Consider the following 25,504-nt stretch of genomic DNA (forward strand, 5'->3'; position numbering starts at 1 on the left):
CATTAGGAATTTTTCAAATACCATGTTTACACATTTGTTATATGCAAAAGGATGCCATATAATGAAGCTATTTATAGATTGAATAAAAGAGGGTTGTGTTTTATTCCAAAAAATTCATAAACACAAAGTATATATATAAACAAGCCTTGAATGCACGTGATATAAAGAATATACAAAATGGTGAACCCCTAAAGGAAAGGGAAAAAGCATGCGAAAGTGCATTTAACTAATGGAGATCAAAACACTTTTCATTAAAGTTTTAGCTCAATAAAAAATTTGAATGTCAATTAGCAATGTTATTTCATAAGCTTTGAACTTAAAGATTGATCATTGTACCCCCTTACCCAAGAAGACCTCCCAAAAGTAAAATGCATCCCAACCTAAATGAGTGATAATTTTACACAAAGTCTCATTTTCAGCCAATTAAAGCTATGGCACAAATTCTTTTAATGTTAAATACAGATTTATTGTAAGTCAAACATTCCAGTTATGCATCTTTTTCAATTATTTTGGATTTTGCAAAGCCTCAAAACAATGCATCCTTGTCACTCTATTAGCCCCTCATGGTTACTCTTATAAACCTTTCATTTATAACTACATCTACTTGATAAAAATATCTAAATGCTCAAAATTCTTCTATTAGAGTATAATATGATTCATATATGTTAAAGTACTACGAGAATATCATAAGAATTACTTGGATAAGAAAGATCCAACAAGGGACTAAGTATCTATTGGTCCTTGTACCTAGGTGAGTTTTAAGCAAGCTATTCTCAATTTGCATAATTTCTTACAATATGTTTACCTTTCATGCATGTGCACCATGCTTTCTAAGATACTTGACACATCCTTAAGATCGCTCTCTAAGATGTTTAACAGTGCACACCATGTATCTGAAAGCTTAATGACTCTTAAGATTAGATGAGAGGTGAAGTTTTAATATACAAAATGTGTTGAGACAAGCTGAAAAGATGCAAAGGTGAAAATGCTAGTTTCAAATTTGCAAAAGACACCAAACAGATGGGCTACTTCTGGCATTTCATAAGGATGCCATTAAATGTCCTTGTTCTTCAAACTCATTATCAGTCAGAAACTTGTCATTCTATACAGTTCATTATCCCCAAACCATACATGCAATGTCCTTTTTGGACTGATTATTCTCTAGCTTGATTACCCCTTGATTTTGTATGTCAGTTCAAGTCATTTCTTGCATCAATCAAGTGCATATTAAGGAATTAGGATTGGCTCACATGGGCATGCAGCTAAATGGCATTTTTTCACTGAGCATTTCTGGCAATTTTACAAACCTGGAAGGTTGCTTTCTTGCCTTCGCCTGAAAACCCAGATTATTGTTAATTGTTCGCTGGTGAATCTGAACTACAAAAGGTCTCGTGGCACCTTCAGATAGGACCGCACTCAAAATGTTGTCCAAATAACCCTGCCCAAAGGCTTTTCTGATGGCATGCTTTGTTCTTCAGGGTCTGTTCCACATGTCTCCATTCTCTGTCCCAAACATCTGCTGGCACCAAACCTTGGCAGCCTCCATTGATTTCCCTCAACATCTGCATTTTGAATCGAAAGGTGAGTCAGAAAATATGATAATCCACTATAGGCTTCGTACACATGGTCATCCTGCTGATTAGTAAGCAGATACTCTGAAACACATACCAGTAGTATCCAGACTTTATATGTGGCAGCATAGAGTAGCTGTCTTTGTGCTTCATCTGTCTCATCATCATTACATGTTGATATGCACATATCTGCATACTTGATTTCATCCAGATAGAAGTTTTGCTCTTCCATACTGTAACAGTTCATAGGAGTCAAATGACTGGAACTATTCTTGTGTGTTAGACAACTGCTAGTTTGTGCTCTGATATAGCGAGTCCATGAGAAGAACAAGAATCTCCGATGTACCCAAAGTGCCTGTAAAGGTCAATACAAAACAGCAATGGAAGGCAATAAAACAAGCATCCAGCAAGGGTGTCTATACTGCAAGCTTCTTTGTATATATATTTTATTTTTCATGTCTAATTTTCAAATTGAAAAATCACATCAGAACTTGATGTTTTTTCAAAGGTCTAATAAAAGTTTTACTTCTCTTCCAGTGAAAAAGTCAATCAAGCCACCATTCCATCGCATTTCATCCTGTAGAGCGAAGAAGAGACTTCATCAGTCAAGACAAGAAAAAACCAAGTATTAGATTAAGGATCCTAGAAGATGAACGTATTGATCGACTGTCCATCCATAAACATGCACAGGAACACATACTAGCTATCCGCTTTCGGCAGACACATGTTACATCAGTATACAACAAGAGCCCTAAAAGTCAGCTCCTCTATTTGTTACATCTAAAAACTGTGGGAAAAAGAAAAATTCCAATTGTAGCTGACCTAGCAATCATACCAGACTGATGCGATGGTTGACAAAAACAGAAAATCTATAACGTGTGCATTGATGAGATTAATGTGTACAATACTGCAACTCTGTTTATGATCAACACAAGTTATCAGTGACCTTACTAAAATATAAGATCAATGTATGTGAATTCCACTCCTGTAAACAAAGGAGTCCCTCATTGCCTCTAATTTACACAGCTTCCTCTGGTAATATAAGATACCAAGAGGAACATGATTTATCACTCTAGTAGGATTGCATATATGTTTATTCCTAGTTGAATCAAGTACATTGATGTACCTGTCTGAAATGATTGAACAGGTTATATACTACAATAATGATTGAACTTGGAGTGGAATACACACACGAGCATGATTTGTCACTTTCTTTAACTCTGGCACAGTTACATAGATGTCCATTCCCAGTATTTGAATCGATTGCATTAGCGTACATCTCTGAAATGACTGAACAGATTATGTATGTACTAGAATGATTGAACTAATGATGATTCAACCTTGGCAACAAATTCTGAGCTTCCTCACTTCACTTGAAGATGTTGATACTACAATTTTCATGGCACGGGATTCCAGCAAAGCCTCATAATTCACCATGAATGTATCATACCTGTATCATATCTTTCCACTCCATGAGGTTGTTGTGGATGATAAAGAGGCGTTCAAGTAAACACTGTCAAAGACAATATATTAAGAGTAAAATTCAGACTTAAAACTAGATCCTTTTCAAAGTAATGCAATATAAAAGCTTTCAAATCAACATATACTATTTGTAGATCATAGATGAAACCTTGATTAAATTTCCATGAGATAGATGAAACCTTTATTCAAGTCCTAAACAACCTAGAATTAAGTGCAATTATTTCTACACTGCCCAATTCTTACAGTCCAGCCCCAATTTTATATACATGTCTGTTGCCTCCTTCCTCGTCTTTGTTTAAACTTCCCTACTACCTATCATGGCTCAAATTGTCCTTTGGCCCTGACACTTCATCGGGTTAACAACAGGCGGGAGCAAAAAAGATCAAATGGCTTGAACACAAGCTAAACACAAAACTTTAAAAGGCACAAATAGGACATAAGTTGGACAAAGCGAAGCTGTATAAACTAAAATGATCTTGCCCAAATGACATGATGTCTATATACAAGCATAAGTGTGACACTAAATGAAAAAAGTTCCAAACAGTAAAGGGCAGCCAAATGACCCAAATAACGACTAACTGCCTAAGGGTAAGGCTCATAATGCCCCCTATAAACTCAACGATGGAGCTTAAGCAGCAGATAACAAATGCTAACAACCCCTCTCCGATTTTGGCTTGACAAGTGCCTAAGCGTACAACTCTTGATGTCCCCAATGGTGGGACTCAAGCAGTGAATAACCATAATTCTCTAGTCCTAGGTGTAATTTAAAAGCCAAGGAGCTCCATGTCTCTCACAACTTAACAGAAAAAGAATCTGTATCCTTTTGATAAAACTTGCGTATTTAGTCAACTTAATTTGTTTCTCTTTCAAACCAAGAAATATCTAGGTTAAGTGTTAGTAATGAGTGGTTGCAGCTTACGGTGAACCCACACAATGGGTTAGAATAGAGATAGTACATACTTGCAACTATAGGACTCAGTTGGGCACTTGTGACCGGAACTCCAGTATATCCTTGCACATAGAATGTATCAATGTGTTGGAGTGTTAGGTAAATCCACCAAAACAAAAATACAATCAGAAAGATGGCATGGTCATGGAAAGTTCGTGTCCTATGCTACTCGCTTTCCTTTTTCCACCTGAATCTACTTTATCATGTATCAAGTTTCCTTGTTGTAGCCTTGTGTACAGCAGCTAAACATCTTCCTAGAGTTAATCATAGTCATCTCTCTCTTCATCATCAAACCACTCAATTTTCCTCTCTTTTCAATATTGTTTCTTGGAACAGGTAACCTCTAAATACACTTACAGCACTTTCTTTGAAATATTTCCACTTCTCTTCTTCCTTGTTTGGATGTGAAGGAAGCCATGCCAATGTATTACTTTCACGTTTTGAAATCTTTCTAAGTGAAACAAAATCTAGAAGTACACATACAAATATCAACATCACTTGCCCTATCAGAATCCAACCATCCTATCAAACTAAATCCAAGACAAGCCCCTGTGCTTTTGAGCATAGTATGAGCCATCTCTAAAATGATCCTATTCTACTACTTCGCAACATCATTCTCTCATGGTTTGTCAAGCATTAGCAAACTCCCTAACTTCCATGAAAAAGGAATGAGTGCAACACACCTTCAAGATGTGAAAACACCATGTTTAGGTTTGAGGAATATCTTTGTGGCCCCTCTTTACGTACATGATCCGACTAGGATATGGGCCTTCCTAGTTTCTAATCTCACTTGAGTATCTCCCAGTAAGAGCTGGATGCAAGCAACGTGCCCCCAAATAGGCAAAACATCCCATGTACTGTTCCAATCCTAGTCATGAGCTATTTAACAAATAATATAACAATAACCTTTAAGCACAATAAATACTTTTGTAGATCAGTTTATGAAGTTAATGACTATTCTTAAGAACAAGTAGAGCTTAACAACTTCATTCATTTTGTTTCTAAAATAGTACATCGAAATGTAAATTTATATCAATATCAATCAAACCAAAACGCAAATAAAAGTGAATGAAAGGTGGATGATTAGAAAGAAGAAAGAGACAAGAGGGGAACATGTGCAAATTATATTAATATCAAACTTTTAAAAAAGTAATTAAAGGTAGGAGATTAGAAGAAAGTAATAGATAGGAGGGGAACATGTCCTTTGGCATAACCTTTGAACTATGAAGTTTCCAAGCTTTGCAAAACACAAGGATATAGCCATCCACCTAATGTGAAGATATGCGAGGTTTTACATTGAGAAAACACAACAATGTGTGAATATGACTAAAACACAATAAATCGGACAAAACACAAAAATGCAAAATAGTGTAGAAGAGAATCTGATGAAACTGAATGAATGCTGAATGTCAATGAATGAATGTACACAATGTTCAAACGTAGAGCAGTCCAATTCAATGACTCTCATGGGAGTGCAGTAAATCACCAGTTCATTGTAATCCATTGGACACAGATCAGGTTGATGCTAAAAGTGCTAGAAATTGAAAACACAGCAACTGGCAGCTGGAGTAATGATGTGGCAGTCAAGGCAGCCTGATCAGCAGTCATTGGAAGCAAAAAACAGCTGGGTGAAGCTCAGAAGTGGCTGGAAACAGTAAACGCAGCCTGGTTTGATGATGGCAACATGCTGCACAAGTGACTAGTAGGCTGGATGATGGCAGTAGAAGAAGCCAAACACAGCAGTGGAAGACCAAAAAGGGGTGGTGACAACAGGTTGGCCCACTCTACACAACAAATGCAGCAGTCCAAAGGATGGAAACTACAGCTAGAGTGTGTTGAACACGTGCTGAAGCAATCGTGGAGGCTGATGAAGAATGGCAAAAAAGGGATGCAAGTGAAATATCACTCTCTATTTATAGAGATGGAACCAACCAAAGTTTAGGGTTTTGCTTATGGGACACTAAAACACACTTAAGTGCATTTGAGTTTTGGGGTTGTTCGATGGGCTAATAAAGCTTTAATGTGCAATGCACCTTTTTTAGCTTAGCACTTAGTTTGCAAAAACATGAATTCTAATGGAGACCAAAACTTTAGTAACATTCCAATCATTTCCCCTACACATTTCATCTCATGGTTCACATGTTATTTCAAACGTTGTGCATAAATATAAAGTGTTTCTTGCCTCAATGGGCTATAGATCAAGCTTTTACTTTGTACAACCTTTTTTATCTTGTGTGAGCTCCTTGATGTCTACCTCTTTTTCACATCTTTTATCTAAGCTCATTCTCAACCTCAACCAATTCCCAGTCCTATTCTAGCTTCATACAACCCTCCTCTTATACATGCGAACACATCTCATCCTGCCAAGAGCAGAAGTAAACAATCAAAGAGGGACAAGTAGGCCAAACAAAATGAGAGCCCACATTTTGCACCAGGCCAGATATGAGGTACAACATGTGAAGATAAACGAGTGAATCAAGTGCACCGAGAATGAGCTCCTCAAATAATAAATGAATGCTAGGATAAAGGATATGTACCATTAAGATGGAAAAAAAGTAAGAGCTACAATGAACCTCAAAATAGGTTCATAAGTTGTAAGATAAGCTACAATGTCCTACAAGGAGCAGTGGTGCAGGTGCATAACTGCTATAGAGGGCAGACCAAGGGTGACGGCTCAAAGCAGAAGCCAATATTAGGGTCACACAAGGGTCAAGGACACCCAAAGAGGTGATCCGGGCTGTGTGGCTGAAAGCAACATCAGATGACACCATGAACAGTAGGGCTGAAATGCCACTTGTACACAGGCCCCCTGATGTGAGCAGTCAAGAAGCAATCAAGGTAGGAGCACCATATTACAAGGAAAATTCTGCATTTGGCTACTAACAATGAGAGAAAATCTGTGTACAGATTGTAGCAACAGTCAGGCAGCAGAGGCTGCATCTAGGGCAATAGTAGAGTATTGCATGGCAAACTGGAGCAGCAGTGTGGGGAGAAGGATGTGATGGCCGGGCAGGAAAGGCTGCACTTTCATGTAGACAGCAGCACAACAGGCTGGAAGGGTTGTCAATGATGATGAGCCAGCAGCAGCAGGAGCATTTCAGGCTGGAACAGGCAGCACTTACTGCATTTCAGCAGCAGCCAGCAGTAAACAATGTCATGATGACCACATTAACGTGTCCTGAGCCCTCAAATGATGCCACAGCAGCAGTAGGGCTGACATGCTGCTGCAAGCAGTTCTTGGAACATCATCAGCAATTGTCCTATGTTCAGGTCCCATAGGCCACTTTAGCTTTCACAGATGTTAATATAACTGTGCGTGTGTGTGTGTGTGCGTGGAGCTTGCAAAGGATCGACAAGATCTAAGTTGAATGGGACTTGGACACACACACACACACACACACACACACACACAGGGCTCTTGCAAGTACGAAGCAAATTGAATAGTTAATGTGATAGATGGTATGAGATATGAAGTACAAACATAGGGCCTTCCTTTATAGGCCTAAGGATGACCACACATGTAGTGATGGGGATGTCCTCATTGTCACTGGCACTTTGTACAATGGACTCTTATATGAGAGGGGGCATCAAAGGATGCATTACATGTTGATGCCACCATTGTGGGTGACACTGAATTATGGTATGCTCGGTTTGGTCATCTTAATTATGGCAGTTTGCTTCGCCTAAAAAGTAAAAATACGGTGCTCGACCTCCCTCCATTGAAAGCACCTACTCACAATGTATGTGAAAGTTGTGTACTTGACAAAATGCATCGTACTTCATTTCCTAAGGATGGTTCTATGTGTGTGGATTAGAAATTACAGCTTGTGCATATTAGTGTTTGTGGGTCCATGTGTCAAATCCATTGAAGGATACTTGTATTTTGTTACATTCATTGATGACATGACTCGTCATTGTTGGGCATATGCTTTGAAGCACAAATCCGAAGTGTTTGCATTCTTTAAACCATTATTGGCCTTGGCCGAAAATGGCAGTGGATGGATGCCAACTGATTACACCACATACAAATCGAGGGGGGAAATATATGTCATGGGAGTTCAACTCCTTGGTTGAAGGGGGTATTATCCATCGGTGTATTATGCCTTCTACACACCTCAACGAAACAACGTGGCTAGAAGAAAAAAATCGCACTTCGATGAAAATGGCAAATTGTATGCTATGAATCTAGCATTTCTCCTCGGATAGGATGGTAAATAACCTCATTAAACACTAATTACAACAAGCATAAAATTCAAGTAACTGAAAATGCACAGTTTACCACTTTAATCTTGGACATTGGACACCCTATTAGCCCCAAAATTGGCACCCCCTGTAGTATTTCTTCATCCTATATTGCAAATGGAAGGAGTACAACTAAGATCCTTTGATCTTCTTCACTAATCTAAGTGCCTCTTGCTGTTAAAATTGACCAACAAGCCTCCAAACCAATTTGCCCCTTGGTTTGCTTGGCGATTGGCCTTCACCCTACTCATTGAAACACAAATTCAGCCCTAAATCTAATGTCCGCTAGCTAGCCTCTTGAATCTCCCTAAAATTCCTCAATTTCAGCTACTGGGATTCAAGTCCTAGGCCCTCAATTTTGTGCACACATCTTGAGGCGGCTGTCAAAATCCCAACTTCTACTCTAAATTAGGGTTTACAACCGAGATTGACTAGAATCTCTTTCTCTGATGGCTCACACTACTAAAAAATGTTGAGATAACTGAGAGATGGCTAGGGGATAAGAGAGAATACTATAGAGAGAGAAATTTCAGAGTTTCATTGCAAGAAGTACTGAAAAACTGCTGCTAGCCCTGCTCAAACAGCTATGGAAGCTGTCACCTACAATTTAGGACTACCAGAAAGAGTGCTACCTCCTCTTGACTGCTATCTCTTGCACGAGAAGGACCTTGGACTGGTGTCATCTACTCTTGGAGGGCTCCAAATTGCTATCACACGCTATAGGACTGATCTATGGTGGCTGCAAATCACATCAGCAACCTCTCCTTGTACTCTAGCAGTCTTCTCTCTCATAATGGCTGAAATAGACTTCCACGAATCCCTAAAAACGTTTTTTCCACTTGCATGGGCAAGTTTTGCGAAGTAGTAGTCTTCAAATACCATTTTTCAGCATTATCCAGCTTATTGAATTAATTTTTAAAATATTAATTTTGAAAATTTAATAATTATTCTAGTGCTCAAAAAATTAATTACACCAGTCAATAATTAAATTGGCTAGGCCAATTCGTCTTCCAAGTATCCATGAGCAGTTATTGACCCTTAGGACTGCCTAGTCACTAATGTCACCACTGACATTAGTGGCCAATAAACTAGTCTAGGCCAAAATCTAACATTAGGTACCACCTAGTACCTATGAGGTATAACTTATTACAACTTTTTCCTTTGATACCCATTACATCCTCGGGGTCCTTGGCTTGTTACCACGAAATAACTGCCATGTGTATTACATGTGCTAAACAACCTTGCACATTTGATTAGTATTTTAATCAAATGTTATCGACAAAATTAGAACATCTTAAAATTTCATGTCCCCATGATAGATGCCCATTGGCTAAGTATAGGATTGTTACTTTAAAGTTTAGTATGTCCAAGCCTTTCATCCTTGTAAAAGACCATGGGACCATTATCATATAGCAAGCCTTGTGGGTCAAGCCATATCTAGAGGGTTCTTGCATTGGCATCCTCAACATCTATGCACAAACAAAGGTCAAAGTGCAAGTTATATTATAGTTTGTTGTGGGGCGTGCTTGCCCATAGTTGAGCCTTGAACTATTGGAGAATACTTGAGCAATCTAGAGATAGTAGAGAATTAGTAAGCTAGAGACAAAGAAACCTATTAACAATCATATATGTCTTGTGTGGTCAATTTCTTGCCTGTGAGCCTCAATCTAAGTCAGATGAGGGCATTAGGGGCTCTGACATTGTATTTATCTATCATTTTATGTGTTTTAGACACTTTAGATGGAGGGCACATTAGTCCATTTCTTTTTGTGCACATTTGGCTATTTTTTAGGGGTTTGACCACATTTAGGGTTTTCCCTCTTTTTTGCCCATATATAGGCAACCTGTCCTCCCACTTTCATTATCCATTATCCATCATTGATCATTCATGTTCAACCAACCCTTCTCATTCTCTCATCCCCCTACTACCATCTGGCACCCACGCTAACGCGTAGAGCTACGTGTTGGGGCTGCCTGTTGCAGCCTTGTACCTTCAACCATTGCAATCACATTGTTCCTTCTCTCTCCTGCATTCTCTCCTTGTCTCCTCGTCCTCTCCGTGTTCACTTTCCTCCTTCCGTTGTGCACTCTCACATGTTATCAAACCCACACATGGGAATCGGATATCTTGTAGAGGAGCACTCTCTCTACTGTTCCAATCAACTCCATCGCCAGTTTGGGGGCAGCAGACCTTTGTTTTGCCTTCTCACAAGCTAGGCACCCTATTTTCAGATCTGTGTTTTGAAGGCAGCCCTCCTCCCACACACGTGCTGCAGTTTTAGACCTGCATTTCAGATAAGCAGCACCATACTGTTGCTGGACAGCAGATTTTCTTTGCTGGGCAGCAGCTTCTTGTGCTAGGCGGTAGTTTTTCTGCAGGTCTTGACCTGCATTTTCAACAAGTGACCCCCCTCACAATTTGCATTTTGGCTTCCGGCAATCTTCAGCACTACAGACCTGGACAACTTCATATTCAGTGTCAGGCAGCCTTTTTGAGTCCCTATATCCTGACCTACCATGGATCCTTGTGATGGTGTGACCGCACATTCGGCAACTTTATGGGGTCGATTGAATGCCAAAGCCTGCTCTTCTCTCCTTTTGAGCTGTACAAATTCCATGCTCATACATGTTAGACATCTCCACACCACTGCGAAGATTTGGAGGAGATTGGCATCTCTCTTCCGGATCCAGACACTTGGGGCATCGATTATCTATTGAGTTGAAGATACAAGAGCTTTCTATTCATAGATTCCCCTACGATCAGATTCCCCTACGATGAGGGATCACATCCATAGGATGGAGAAGATTTGAGATGAGCTTTCATTCCTTGATATAAACATTCATTCAAAGGACATAGGTCTGATGCTTCTTTCACAGCTTCCATCACCAACATATGATGTGTTCTACACTAGCCTTCTCACCTCTCGTAGTTGGGAGACTCTTACTTGGGAAGAGCTAGTCCCATTGGTGCTTGAGCAGGATACGTGTCACAGTGAGCCAGATTCTTGCAAAGCCTGTGCACATGGCCTTGCTTATGCAACTTGATCTACAGGTACAGGACAAGCCAAGCAAAAGAAAGGGAAGAGAAAGAAGTTGGAGTCATCTTCTATTTCTGATACAACTTTTGTGGGGAAGCATAGAGAATATCCCACCTGTTCTCATTGTGGGAAGACCTCACACCCCAAGGAGACGTGCTAGAGGATATACCCTCACCTTCGTCCATGAGCGAAGGGTGGATCTACACTGGAACCTTCATCTACCTCTACTTTGTCACCCGCTATTTCCACCGAGTCTGTGTTTCTACACATTTATCAAGCTTCTTTGACTATCTCTTCTTCTGAGCACCCTTGGCTCATTGCCAGTGGTGCATCAAGTACTATGACTCCTCGAGGTTATTTGTTACATGTTCTCCGTTTGCCAAAGGGTATCATCACTCCAAGTGACATTTCTTCAGTACCTACTAGTGGTATTGGCATCTTACCTCTATTGTCTGACCGCTCATCAAGCTCTATTTTTAAGGCCCTACATGTTCCAAACTTGGGCCTCCCTCTCCTCTCAGTTCATGGCCTTCCTCATCTTGGCACCCACGTTGTCTTCACCGAGCTGGCTGTCTTTGATAAGGATTCTTCTGCAGGAGCCACTTTTGTGACATGTTGGCAGGAGAGGGGACTAACTATGATCCATTCCCCTTCCTTTGTGCAAGGCCCTCCAAGGTAGCTTTCTATTGCTGCACCTATTCTTGCTTATGGACCATCTATTCCACAGGTTCCATCCCATCCTCCACTATCTCCTCTGGTAGTTCCCTCGTACCTTCCATCCCTTTTAGAGGGAGACAATATTGGTGATACAGTTGTGGATTTCCTAGCCCTTTGTGTTTCAAAGGGGGATTCCTAAGATCATGAGGAGTTGCTTCAAGATTTCCAATCTACTTTGGGCCTTTTTTTTAATGTTGCTACCCCTTTTTCTTGTCATCGAGCCACCATTTCCTACCGCTTGGCCCTTGGTTCTTCGTGTTTCTATGCCGCATACGGCACCTTCAATAGTTCCTTACTATCATCTCATAGTTGGATTAGAGGCTTGGCTCACCCATATCCAATTGGAGCTTTCTGGCATGATCCATTTAAGGTCTCTCTGTTTCCATTGCCCTTTGGTGGCCTTCCATTTGCTCAACTATTTATATGGAGAGGAGGTCTTGCTCCTTGGTTGCCTTTCTTTATCCTACCACCCTCAAATATGCATCTCCTTTGGCCTTCTACCACATTCAAGATCTAAGAGGGGGTGTTAGCAGTCGTGTGTCTTGTGTGGTCATCTCCTGCTTATGAGCCTAAGTCTGAGTCAAATGAGGACATTAGGAGCTCTAGCATTGTATTCATATGTCATTTTATGTGTCTTCGACACTTGAGATGGAGGGCACATTAATGCCTTTCTTTTTGCACATTTTTGTGCTTTTAGGAATTTAACCACATTTAGGATTTTTCCTCTTTTTCGCCTATATATAGATAGCCTACCCTCCCACTTTCATTATCCATTATCCATCATTGATCCTTCACAATCAACCAACCCTCCTCATTCTCTCATCCCCCTACTGTCGTTTGGCACCCACACTAACACCTAGAGCTACGTGTTGGGGCTGACTGTTGCAGCCTTGTATTTTCAGCCATTGCAATCACATTGTTCCTTCTCTCTCTTGCATTCTCTCTTTGTCTCTTTCTTCTCTCCGTGTTCACTTTCCTCCTTCCATTATGTACTCTCAGAATTCCAAGGCATTGCAGATTTAAAGAAAGAGGCTTGAGAGACCTTTCTTTTCACAATGAGTGCTAGAGATTCCTAAAGAGACCTTGCCTTCCACGGATGGGATGGCTTACTTGACTTCTCTTGGCGCTACGTGAGATTAGGAGGCAGCCACTTGAACTTAGAGCATCTTGACACATGCTATGTCGCAGATTGGGGTAGCTCTTGAGTTGGACACATAGGGAAACTCACAAGCAGCCCCCTATCACATCACACTCCTATGCTTCTAACATTCAATGCACCCATATCGACGTTGAGCCTTCGCTCATGTTAGATCTCAGATAAGAAGAAAAGGTGACAACAAATTGCAAATGAGGTGGCATGGACTCTTAGAGAATCAAGCAAGATCTATCAAGTGAGGTCTTTTGTACAAGGCAGCTCTACTAGGAGAAGCAGAGAGCATCATGCCAAGACTAGTATCCATCCATTAGCTACCACAACACTCTCTTGGAGACCATAAATTTGGATACAAGAGATACATGTGCAAGTTGTCGTGGCCAGTATAGAGAACAGGAGGACAAGGCGTGGTGTCAATGAAATTTCAGCACTTTGTAGGACAACCAGCAATATGGTGATTATAGGGTGAAAGGGAGATGACTTTTGCCTTGAGAGATAAAAACAAGGGCATCCATTGGCTCCGCATACTTTCTACTTTTTGGAGAGGCAATGTTCTACTTCCTCCACTCGAGAGTCGATGGTGCCATGCTGCCTCTGTTAGCATATTCCCCTTAAATCTTATATAATTTTTAAACCTTGTGTGAAACTCTTACCATCTCTAATAGTTTTAGAATCGTTTCCTACCTATGAACCCATATGAAAGCTCCCATTTTCGAAACTCCTCGCAACTAATGGGTCACTTGCCCCTAGGGTCTACAGCCCCCACCTCCCAAGAAAAAAACAACACAACTTGTGCAGCTCATGGTAGCCCAATCCTCACCCTTGGGTGTCCCAACGCAGGAGGCAATTGTCAAAAGATGACATACCAACAAGACAGTAGGGTTTGCGGAGAGGAACACGGAGTGAACTTGGCAAATATGGAGAAGAGAAGAGAAGAGAGAAGAAACACTAATGAATGGAATGATGAAGTTCTGAATCATGGAGTGAATGTGATACAAGGGAACAAGGGTGCCGTAGCACAAGGAAGATGATGAAGACAGCCACGAACCACGAACCACAATGTCCTCCTGAAGGGGTGTGAGGAATCAATCGTGAGAAATGAATGAGAGAGTGGCCTATAAATAGGCATAGTCAGTCTAGGATGGCGCCCCTTTTTGGGGCTACACCCTAAACGCAAATCCTAAATGCAAAACGCAGAAACGCAAAAAACGCAAACTACGGGTGAAGGGTGAAGGGTTTCTCAACGCCCCCTCTCAGGCCCAAAAAGGGAAACAAGAAAAGAGTGAGGTGGAGAAATGCTTATGCAGTAGGTGCCACTTGGACAATGTCCCTCGTGGGAAAATTGTTCACTTGCCCAAGTGTCCTAGTACAAAGATGATGAAAACATGCAATGCATAGGAGGAATGTCGAACTTTGTGTGGTGTCGAGAACCATAAGGATATGCCCGTACTCGATCTCGGGAGGTGGCTCCATGCTGACCAAGTGACCAAGGCAAGAAGAGAAGAGGAGGAAGAAGATGTAGAGGATCCCTAAGATCCAAGATTTCCACCAAAAAGGGAACCTGCAGCAAAGACCAATAGACAGAGTGAACTGGAGAACCCGAAACACAACCTCGGGAGAGAAGCCACTAGCTCCGTGCATCCATGCTGAAAGGAATATGAAGGCCTCGTCACCAAGTCGCGGCTGAACCTCCGAGGTCCCGATCTAGGTGGTACCTGAAGATCTTGGGTATCAGTAGAAGAGATGACTTGTCGAAGACAACCACCCCAAGAAAGTAGAGGATGGGTGAAGAACTGCATGTGGAGTAGGTTTCCCCTCTGAGGTGGGAGGTGAAGCGGCCCCCGCTGATGTCGAAGAAAAAGTAGATGCCCCCTCAGAGAGCAAAGAAATAACATCTCCCTCTGTAGTAGATAGGGAATCCAAAAACTCATGAATCACAGACTCTGAAATGTCTGATGATGAAGAAAGTGTCGTTGGTCGTGCCAAAGACGGTATCTGGGGTGCCAAAGTGCTCCCAGAGATAGCCTCTCGAACCTGAGTAGTCAAGGGTGGGGAAGGGTAGGGCTTAGAATGAGCAAGAGGTGGACAACAATCGCTGTCTCTCAGTGGAGCGGACTGGGTAGTTGAAGAAGAGGAAGGTGTCGAGTAGCCACTGTCTCTCGAAGGAGCGGACTAACAAGAAGACGGTATCAAACAATCACTGTCTCTCGATGGAGTGGACTACAAAGCCGTAGGTCGTGGAAGCCACTGTATCTGAAAATAAGTGGGAGAAAACTGTCGTTGGCATTGCGACCATCTCCAAGAGGTCGTAGCGTCAATAGATCCTTCATGTGCTCGAAAGGACTTAGTGCGCAGCAGATGCGTCTTATTGCCTTGAGCATAGTACTCTGATAGCCGATGCAGAACAATCTCTGTGGCCCAGAAAGGAGAGGTGGTACAAGGAGTGCCTAGTGGAAGATGCATGTACTCCGGAGGGGTGGGGAGCAAAGTTCGATGTCGACAGTCTTCGATGGAATGACCGTTCGTGCCGCAGTAGGAACACCCAATAGACAAGTCATCTATTGGCAAAGAAGCCATGGATATCAGTGTGCCTTGCTAAAGAAGGAAGAGGTGGAAAAGGTCAACCACAAACCATAAACCGCAATGTCCACATCAAGGGTTGTGAGGGCAATGCAAAGTACGAACCGCAATGTCCGCCTCAAGGGGTGGGAGGGTAGTGGAAGGGCTGAAAGTGAGCTGCGAGTGGAAGGAGAATGCGACCAACAATAAGAGGTTACAACCAGTAGAAAAACGCAGGTGAGAAGAGAGAAAGACTAAAAACGCAGGTGAGAAGAGAGAAAGACTAAAAACGTAGGCAACAAGAGAGAGAAAGACTAAAAACGCAGGCAAGACAGCCTGCAGGAGAGAGAAAGACTAAAAACGCAAGAAAAGCCAGCTTGGACCGCGATGTCCTCCGTGTTTGAGGTGTAGGCAACAAGCTGAAATACCTGAAATCTGCAAAAACGAGATTGTTTTCTGAATGGAGAGTGATCAGCAACAGTCGTTCTACTGTAAACAATTGCAAACTACGGGTGGAAGGCTGGAAACAAGCGCCAGACTGTAGATGACAGCAAGGGATAGCTGAGACTGCGATGTCCTCCGTGAAAGGGGTGTGGGCAGCAAGCTGAAACAGCTAAGATCTGCAAAAATGAGATTTTTATGCAATGGAAGAAGAAGAGAAGTGGATGCCGAACTTGCCACCGGTCTTTGCCTTCACTAGAGTGGAGGATCTTTACCACTGTTTGAGCAGATCCAGCTCTAATACCATATCAAAAGATGACGTACCAACGAGACAGTAGGGTTGACAGGGAGGAACACGGAGTGAACTTGGCAAACATGGAGAAAAGAAGAGAAGAGAGAAGGAACTCTGATGAATGGAAAGATGAAGTTTTAAATCATGGAGTGAATGTGATACAAGGGAACAAGGGTGCCATAGCACAAGGAAGATGATGAAGATAGCCACGAACCGCAATGTCCTCCTGAAGGGGTCTGAGGGTAGTGAAAAGACTGGAGAGAAGAGGTGACGGACTGAATGAATCAATCGTGAGAAATGAATGAGAGAGTGGCCTATAAATAGGCATAGTCAGTCTAGGATGGCGCCCCTTTTTAGGGCTACAAACCCTAAACGCAAAACGCAGAAACACAAAAATGCAAACTGCGGGTGAAGGGTGCAGGGTGAAGGGTGAAGGGTTTCTCAACAGCAATAGTGGTCATCGGTGTCCCCCCAACACTCTATCCATCCTATAGGAGGGTGGCAAGCTAACCTTGGATAAAAGGCAATAGGAATCGGGATTTAGCATCCCCTAGCCATCTTTAGAGGATCTAGGTCATTGGACCGCATGCAAAGTCATGGCAGCTAGACCCACATCTTGCTTGGTCAAACATTCATGAGCAATGCCTGTGGATGTGAAAGGGCCAAGCCTTGGATGAGTTGGACTAGGATCCAAGAGAGTAATGTCTTGCTTCTTCAGTTTCACCAACTCCAAAGAGTTTCTCTACTTACTTGTTGTATATCATAGATACATATTGATTCAAGATGATATGAATAGGGTCCCCATCTGCAATCAACATTGGGCAAAGCAAAGCATCATATAGCCCTTCAAATGTACTTTCATGGAGGTCTTCTTAGCATTCTTCTTTCCCATGACTGAGTCATCATAAGGGGCTTTGCATGCTTATTCCTACCTTCTTGCTTTGAGTTGGAGTGATAGCATTAAAGGGTATGCACTAGGCTCCTGTGTGATCATCTCCACTCCAAATAGATGTAATGGTGTTGTAGCTAGCTGGTAGTAGCTAAGGATATCCTTCTTCCTATGGCTCATGGCCCATGGAGTCTTAAAGCAATGACTATGGTAATGTGAGACAACACAACTTGTGAAGAGGGACTTGCAAGGTCCTCTGTGAAGTAGAGCCCAACCTCAAGTGTATTACCTAGGGAGGTTCCTGTTGGCCATCAGTCAATCAAGGATGCCATCTACTCTATGAGGCGGAGATGCATGACATGATCTTTATCATTAAAGCCGGTTCATGTGCTTTGTTGGAAATGGATATTCTGCCCATCTGCCAAGTATTAGAGCTGTTGGTGTAGCAATCAAAGGGTGGGGCTCCTTGGGAGCCTCATAGGGTGGCACACTTGGAAGGCCTATGGCTAAATGACATTCAATAGAGAGCATTTCTATATATGCCACTCTTGTAAAGATAGGGCCTTGCATCATCCACCCCCTTCGAGGCCATTAGGAGCAGCTTCAAAGGGACTCTCAACATCAACAACAGCCTCAACAACTGTTCCCTTTATATCTAGGGGTACCATAACCCACTTTTCACACTACAAGATGATACACACCTCATCGGGCCACACATTGGGAAGGCCTGCTGCTAAATTCCCCCTAGACCACCTTCAGAAACCTTATATACATATGATTTGATTTGCTTTCCAATCCAGCTAGACTGTCAAGCACTCGTAACCCCTTGAGTTTCCATCTAAGTGATATAATTAGCCACACTCTATTTGGCAAGGGAAAATTAAAATCTGTAGATAAAGCTACATGTGTCATTGCAATTTCATGTTTATTAATCATATTAATTATACAACCTTTTTATCTTTTTGGATTTTATATGCTTCTATTTTCATCCCCTTACCTTGCATTTCTAAGACCCATAGTGCAAATCATGTCTGCAAAGGCAGTTTCAATACTAGAGCAAAGTTTGATGGATGGTGTTATCATCAGAGTTAAAACCATTGAAATAAGTTTGACGGATGATGTTATCATCAGAGTTAAACCATTGAAATAAGTGAAGCATTGGCAAAAGAACATACCCTGCGAAACTGGAAACAACAATTGTCTGCAACATGGAGTTCTGCCCATTTCTTCCATCTTTGTAGCTCCTGAGAAACCTGCTAAAAATAATGGAAGACAGTTTTCTCAGCTGTACAAAGCAGAGCCTTGCAAAGAAACCTCATAGAAGTATCTTATAAAACTTTAGTTGTCACCTTGAATGGGATTTTGAATGCACCTGTGAAAATGACATCAAAGGAACCAACCAGCAACAGTGGCGCCATGCACGATAATTCATTCTGGATCTCTGAGGCGGTGGCCCAATTCAATCCAAGATTTAGCAAGGAAACTTTAATCTCTATCCACTTCCTCACAAATCTTAGCCCCCTCTTAAGTAATACAATCAAACAATTGCATGTGAAAATGACATCAAAAAAATCAGCCAGCAACAGTGGCACCATGCACGATAATTCATTCTGGATCTCTGAGGCAATAGCCCAATTCGACCCAAGAATTAGTAAGGCAACTTTAATCTCTATCCACTTCCTCAAAAATCTTAGCCTTCTCTTCAGTAATACAATCAAGCAGCTGCATTTTTCTTCACCAAAAAAGAAAACAATGCAGATCAAAATGTTCAGAGCCTAGATGCTCAGCAGAACATGAGAGAGTTCACACATTACAAAACTTTTGTATCTAAAAGATGTCAATTAGGCTATGCATAAACCTGAGTCAAAGCTGTTGGAGATGGAACAAGAAAACCTACAAGGAAGCATAACAAAAACTACAGTGCACATGTTAAAATTATGTATCTTCTCATCAATTTGACCATCCCTAGAAGGGCTTTGTTTAATATCTACAAGGAACTTGCGGTGCCAATCTGGTGCATAAAAATGAGGCTAAGCTTCTTTTTGAGATTACCATACTTCAGCAACCATCTTTATCAGTTTCGTCTCTCCTTGAAGAATGTCATCCGATAAATCTCCACCAGAAAAAGACTTAAGCCTGCTTAAAAGAACCCATCTCCTGCAATGATAGAAGGAAAAACACTAACCTTTGTTGGAACAGAATCAGATCAACTTGCACATTAAGATATTAATACTCCAGTATAAATACTTCAACACACGCATTATTGAATGAAACAACATGTCTTCATGAATTGGAGACCAAAAGAATGTATCAAGAGAGACATTTGCATGAAAATGTTGTAAGACAAAAACGACATATGAAAATAACTGCCTGTCACTTATGCAACACATGTTGTGTGTTATAAACATCAGCAAGCAGCTTCATAGAAAATGGAAAGGAATCTTCAATTTCAACTCATCAGTTGGCAATGATAATAGAGGCTCTCTAGTGAAGCTCAACATAAACAATGTTCTAGACAATGGCCAATGTGGCAAGCCAAATGGAAACCACAAAGCTTCAATTTATCATGAGCCAGAAGAACACAGAAAACTTTGCAAGCATATAACTACGCTAGAGACAACACCAAAACTCTATCAATTGCCCTCCATCAACCCAAGATCATGCTCAAAAGGAAATGCAAGCTTCGAAGCAAGGTTGTAGAAAGGCTGGGAGATGAGAGAGAATGCTGAAGAGAGAGAAAATTCGGACTTTCTTTGTGAAGAACTGAAGAAAATCTGTCATTTACTGCTACTGCCCTGTCTCGACAGCTTGTAGATGCAAAGAACTAAAAAAAATTGCTATTTACTGTTGCTGTCCTGTCTCAACAGCCTGTAGATGCTGTCACCTACTGTTGATTGGTCTTCTCCTGCCCCTGGCTACATCAGAAGATCCTCCAATGGCTGCAAATCAGACCAACAACATCTCCTCCCCCTCTTTTGCAGGCTGAATACACTAAAAATGCCTCTCTCCAGTCTCTAAAGACGTTTTTCAGTCTCACATGGGCATTTTTGACAAGTGACAACCTTTCCATACTGAAAATTAATCTAATAATTATTTCACTGCCCTGAAAAATAATCGAACTCGCCAATAATTAAATTAGCTAGGTAACTTCCAATCCTGAGTGTCTCTACACCATCTTTGACTGTTAGATTGGCGTTAAATGCCATTAAATGCCACTTCCCTAGTGTCACCAACTGACACTTATGGCCAAATGAATGACCTAAGTAAACAACTGGCACCAGATACCACCAAGTACCTATGCGGCATAACTTATAGCAACTTTTGCCTTTGACTTCCCGTGATTTCCTCAAGTCCCAAGCTCGTAAATTTACTCTAACCTCGGCTACACCTCACATATGCAACATTCACTTAACCATGTGATTAAAAATTAATACACATGTTAAGTGAGGTTTCAAAAATACATGTCCTCATGATTGCCCTCCCCCTTAAAATCCTTGCGCACTGTCAAATGCATCAAAAGTAAACTAGTGGATTGGGATTTTCACAAGGCATCATAATTAACACAACATTTCGCACTAGTGCTCAACCATTCCATATGCCCAGCACATGCTGAAAATTACCAACCAATCATAACATAAGATTAGACTCACAAAGAATCTCAAAATCATTGTCAAATTATCATTTGACATGTCTATTTCTCATGAGCTCAACTCATCTGGCAAAACCAAACCCTAGCATAGCATAACCAAGCATAAACCATGGCTAACATATTCTGTTGTCCATAAAACCAAATGTAAACCATTGAAAACTTAGCATAATCTGATCATAAACAAATCACTTGCTGATCTAAGAATTGATCACAAACTGCTATAAATGTGACCCCAAACTGATCACAAACTCATTGCAAAAACTGACCAACGATCAATCCAAAAACTAATGCAAAACTGATCCCAAAAGTGACCATAAATGGTTCTCAAGCTGATCAAAATCTGAGCTGAAACTAATAACAATTTTTGTCTCAAAATCGAGGCAAATTTCATGCCAAATCGATCATAAGCTGATGCAAAAGTATAGCTTCACTGCCTCGGTGAAACTCATACTCATCTCCATAGATTTCACATTGACTAGTACACTAAGTATTGACCTCATGGCAAACATACTATCAGCATAGTACCTCAAATGCATACTGAATATATCCAAGATCCACTACATATGAGAGCTATCCATAACTAGAGGAGTGGAAGTGCTACCTCCCCCTTAAGCATCAGGCAATACTCCAAACTCTTGCTCTGCTGAACCTGATGGAGCTCTAACTGAAAGACATCTAGATGAAGCTACAACAATCGAGGATGGTATGCCAAGTCATTCTCTTCCATCCATTTCGCATCCATTGGTGAATAATTCTGAAATTTCACCAAGTATCTCCTAGAAACTTTACCTTGGACATTTCTTTCCTTATGTGCCAAAATCTGCTCAAGTACCAAAATCTCATTCAACTCCTCAACCTCGAGCTGAATTTCAGCAAACATATCCTCTAGCATATCACCATGAAAAGGCCTCAACAAACAGACATGAAGGCATTGTGTATCCGCCAATGTGGAGGTAATTTCAGCCGATATGCCACATCACTGATCTTCTCCAACACCTGGAAGGACCCATAGTATCTCATACTCAACTTTGGATACAATCTTTCTCTTTCTTTCATCTTTTTTAACCTTGTCCTTTCAAAATGCAGCAATACATAATCACCCTCTACAAACTGCAAAACACATCTGTGGCGATTAGCTGCCCTCTTTTGCTTTTCTTGCAATCTTTGAAGTGCATATTTTATCTTTGCATAGGCTACATCCAAGTTTTCCACATAATGATCAATCTCAAATATCTTATCCTTAGTTTGCAAGATAGGTGATACCTTCTTGCCACCCTCGACCACCTCAAATGGAGCTTTGCTCGTAGAACTATGCACTGTGTTGTAAGCAAACTCAACCAAGGGCAAATACTGCTCCCATTGTGTCTTATGGTTTGAAACATAGCACCTCAAAAGATCTATCATTGTGGAATTTGCTTCCTCTGACTGACCATCTGTCTACGGATGTAAGGATGATGAGAATTTCAGCATGGTACCCATATTCTCAAACAAGCCCTTCCAAAATAAACTCGTTATCCGGGGGTCTCAATCACTAATGATCGACTCTGACATGCCATGATACTTAAAGATGTACTGCAAAAACAACCGTGTCATATGATCAGCCTTTATTTTCTTCCTGACCGGAATGAAATGGGCTTGTTTGCTAAACTTGCAAATGATAGTCCATATCCCATCATTCCCTATAGATCTCTTAGGAAGCTAAAAACTAAAGTCCATTGCAATGCTCTGTCAAGGCCTATCTAGAATAGGCAAGGGCTGCAACAAACCCAGCATCTTTTACCTATCATGCTTTACCTTCTATCATACGATACATGGCTTAACAAACTATTCTATATTATGCCTCAAAGCCAATAAAAGAAATGCTCCATTGCCTTAACCGTTGTCGCAACGCGTAAGGTTGAAGGTCACCACAGGGATTTTGCAAGAAAACTCGACAAGATAGATAGAGATGTGCCTTCAAGAGATAAGTAGATTACAGTAAATGTTTAAAGGTTCAAGAGGTACTTCACGGTCAATCACAAGGGTTTGAGAGAGAAGAATGTATGGGGGTTCAAAAGCTTAGACTCCGGAGATGGTAGAGATAAGAGAAGGGTTAAAGGTTTCAAGCCAAGTTTTTAAAGATGTTAATAGAGCTTCCAACTGCATGTTCTTAGCAAAGATCACAAGAGTATTATCTCATAAGTTTTAACTCAAATCAACCTTGTTTTCTTGACTATAAGAGCAATCACAAATTAGTATAATATATTGTCATATATCATAAACAACTCTGCATCCCATCATTCATACATGATGTCATAGCATGAATCAACTTTGCATGATTACATTCAATGTAGACTGTCAGGGACAAAAGCTTATGAGTCAATTACAAGGCTTATAGGGCAAAGAAGAGAGCTTCAAATTGAGTTCCTGATAAGAATAAGTTACCACAGCCAAGAAATAAGAGAACAAGCTCCTCTTAATTCAACTCAAAGCATCTATGAATGATCTACAAACATTGCCCTACCATAGGGGCACATAATACTTGCATATTTTGACAAGATATCTTCGGTAGAGTAAGAAATGAATTAAAAGAACACTGTTGTAGCTAATTCTCTGAATATGGCTGAAGATATCAGCCCCAAATCAGCGCCAATATCTTCCGGAGTTCACCTCTGATAGCGTAAACTTCCCCTAACATGGTGTCGGTGTGTTTGGTGTTGAAAGTCTACCACGGGAGGGTAAAGGGAGATTCAGGGAGAGGAGTAGACGGAAGAGAAGGGGTTCGAAGAAATAGAAAACGTAGAAAAATACTCACAGAAAGAAATAGAAAATGTAGAAGAATACTAACAAAGATGAAGCCTATCAGTTTATTTCTGCATTATGAGAATATAAAACTCTTGTAGACAAAAATGTGTATAAAATAATACCTTCCTCTATGCTACTCAGATCGCCAATCTGATGCTTCCATTGCATTCGAAAGGGGGGTAAAATACAAGCACACCTACCTAGAATTCTGCCAGATCACTCCCTCTTCATCTCCCACTTCAGAGTATTGTTCACTACCTGAAAACAGCGATCGCGCGTTGCGCGATTTCGCTACTCTTTCTTTTTACATAAAATCCTCTCAAAAAAGCTGAAAGCTACATGCTTTCTTATACATGTTATCCTAATCTACAAGTTGTCTACAGTTTTATGGATTTTTACAAGAGATAATATCTAAAATTTTAAAAATTAGCTAAAACTTATCCAAAAATCTAATATTTTTAAACCATGGACACTAACACTAATACCTAAAGTGGCATTGGCTCTCTAGATCTATAAGAAAGCCGCACTCTATGTGCATGTAGCGGCACGACATCGTGGCATCAATACCTCTGTGTCCTGCATATGGAGAAGTATAACTTTCAGTGATAACTCTAGGCCTTAGCTACTTTGTGGCACACAGTCTTTCAGGCATCATCACAAATCCATCTCTTAGCCCAAAGTATCCATGCCTTTGGTCATTGCAATGCTGATCATAAACATTAGCAAAGTCTGAATCAACAACATATTGCTCTTTCATGGCATCCAACTCAATCTGATAAACCATGCTGACAGCTGAAATTTGTGGCTTATGTAACAGTGCATCAGCCACAACATTCTTTAGTATCTAGCTTATTCCAAGCTGTCAAGATGTCCACCTCAAAGGTATTTGTCAACCAATTCGATGCAAACATTTGCTTGAATTGTACCCACATTGGCAGTGCTCTACCTTGCATCAAAAGAGTGGACCACCAGTGTAATGCATGCCCTTTCAAGGAAGTGGTTGCCTTTCAAATCTTCGAGGACTCCGTGAAGTGTCCCCACCCTAAATAGGCTACATCAAACTGCTGAATGAAAGTCAAACCTTTCAGCCTATCTTGTAGACCGCTGAAGGACTCAAACTTCACTTCTTTTCCACCCTCATCATAGTCTTTTGTTGCCCCTTTGGGTGTCACGTTGTCATACACTGGCTGCTACAAAAAGGGTGCATTTGCTAAATTTACATCAAAACCAACGCCAAACAAAGCATTTACATGACCAACATTCATTCCTTGAGCCCCATAAGCATTCAAGGGTGCAAATGCAGTACCAAACATGCTACTTTGTGCCCCAAGCATCAAGCCAATGCTGCCATACATAGGGTTTTGCATATTTCCAGCCATAATCGAATACATTGGACCTTGCACACCATGCATTGGTTGCTGCATACCATAGGGATTTGTGCCATACATTCCTGTATGTGGTCCTTGTCCAACCATAGCATGAAAAATCATGCTTTCACCAAAATATCATGGCTGCCCCATCATAGCATACATGCTCGACTATCCAAAATCTACTGGATTGGCACTTTCGTTATGGCCTTGCATTTGCATTCCTTGCCCTATAGGTACTAACTATTTATGCCATTAGTATCTTTGGGAGCTTCAAATGAAGGGTTTAGCATTATCTTTGGTGTATCTTGCTATCCCGAAGGTATAGAAGACGTTTTTTTCTTCTTACCTTTGCTGTCCTTCTTTGGAGC

The 25,504-nt window shown here is 41.0% G+C and overlaps 1 protein-coding gene across 3 annotated transcripts in view; it reads right to left on the reverse strand.

The window, feature by feature from the left end:
* Positions 1-966: 966 nt before the first annotated feature.
* The window catches only part of LOC148020752 (Protein prenylyltransferase superfamily protein), a 50,458-nt gene continuing 25,920 nt past the window's right edge, over positions 967-25,504 (reverse strand). Inside the window, exons 3-9 of one of the 3 annotated variants that reach the window (XM_087698572.1) lie at positions 19,391-19,490; positions 18,706-18,774; positions 18,509-18,586; positions 3,022-3,084; positions 2,098-2,148; positions 1,669-1,926; positions 967-1,562 (exon numbers count right to left, since the gene is read on the reverse strand). In XM_087698572.1, the coding sequence (XP_087554698.1) occupies positions 1,401-1,562; positions 1,669-1,926; positions 2,098-2,148; positions 3,022-3,084; positions 18,509-18,586; positions 18,706-18,774; positions 19,391-19,490 (781 nt within the window). In that variant the 3' untranslated portion in view covers positions 967-1,400. The remainder of the gene's footprint in view (positions 1,563-1,668; positions 1,927-2,097; positions 2,149-3,021; positions 3,085-18,508; positions 18,587-18,705; positions 18,775-19,390; positions 19,491-25,504) is intronic. The other 2 variants (XM_087698573.1, XM_087698571.1) reach the window with 2 other exon arrangements.

The sequence above is a fragment of the Lygodium microphyllum genome, chromosome 18 (genome assembly GCF_053477565.2).
Source record: "Lygodium microphyllum isolate KBCC chromosome 18, Lygodium_microphyllum_v1.1.10, whole genome shotgun sequence".
NCBI classification, from domain to species: domain Eukaryota; kingdom Viridiplantae; phylum Streptophyta; class Polypodiopsida; order Schizaeales; family Lygodiaceae; genus Lygodium; species Lygodium microphyllum.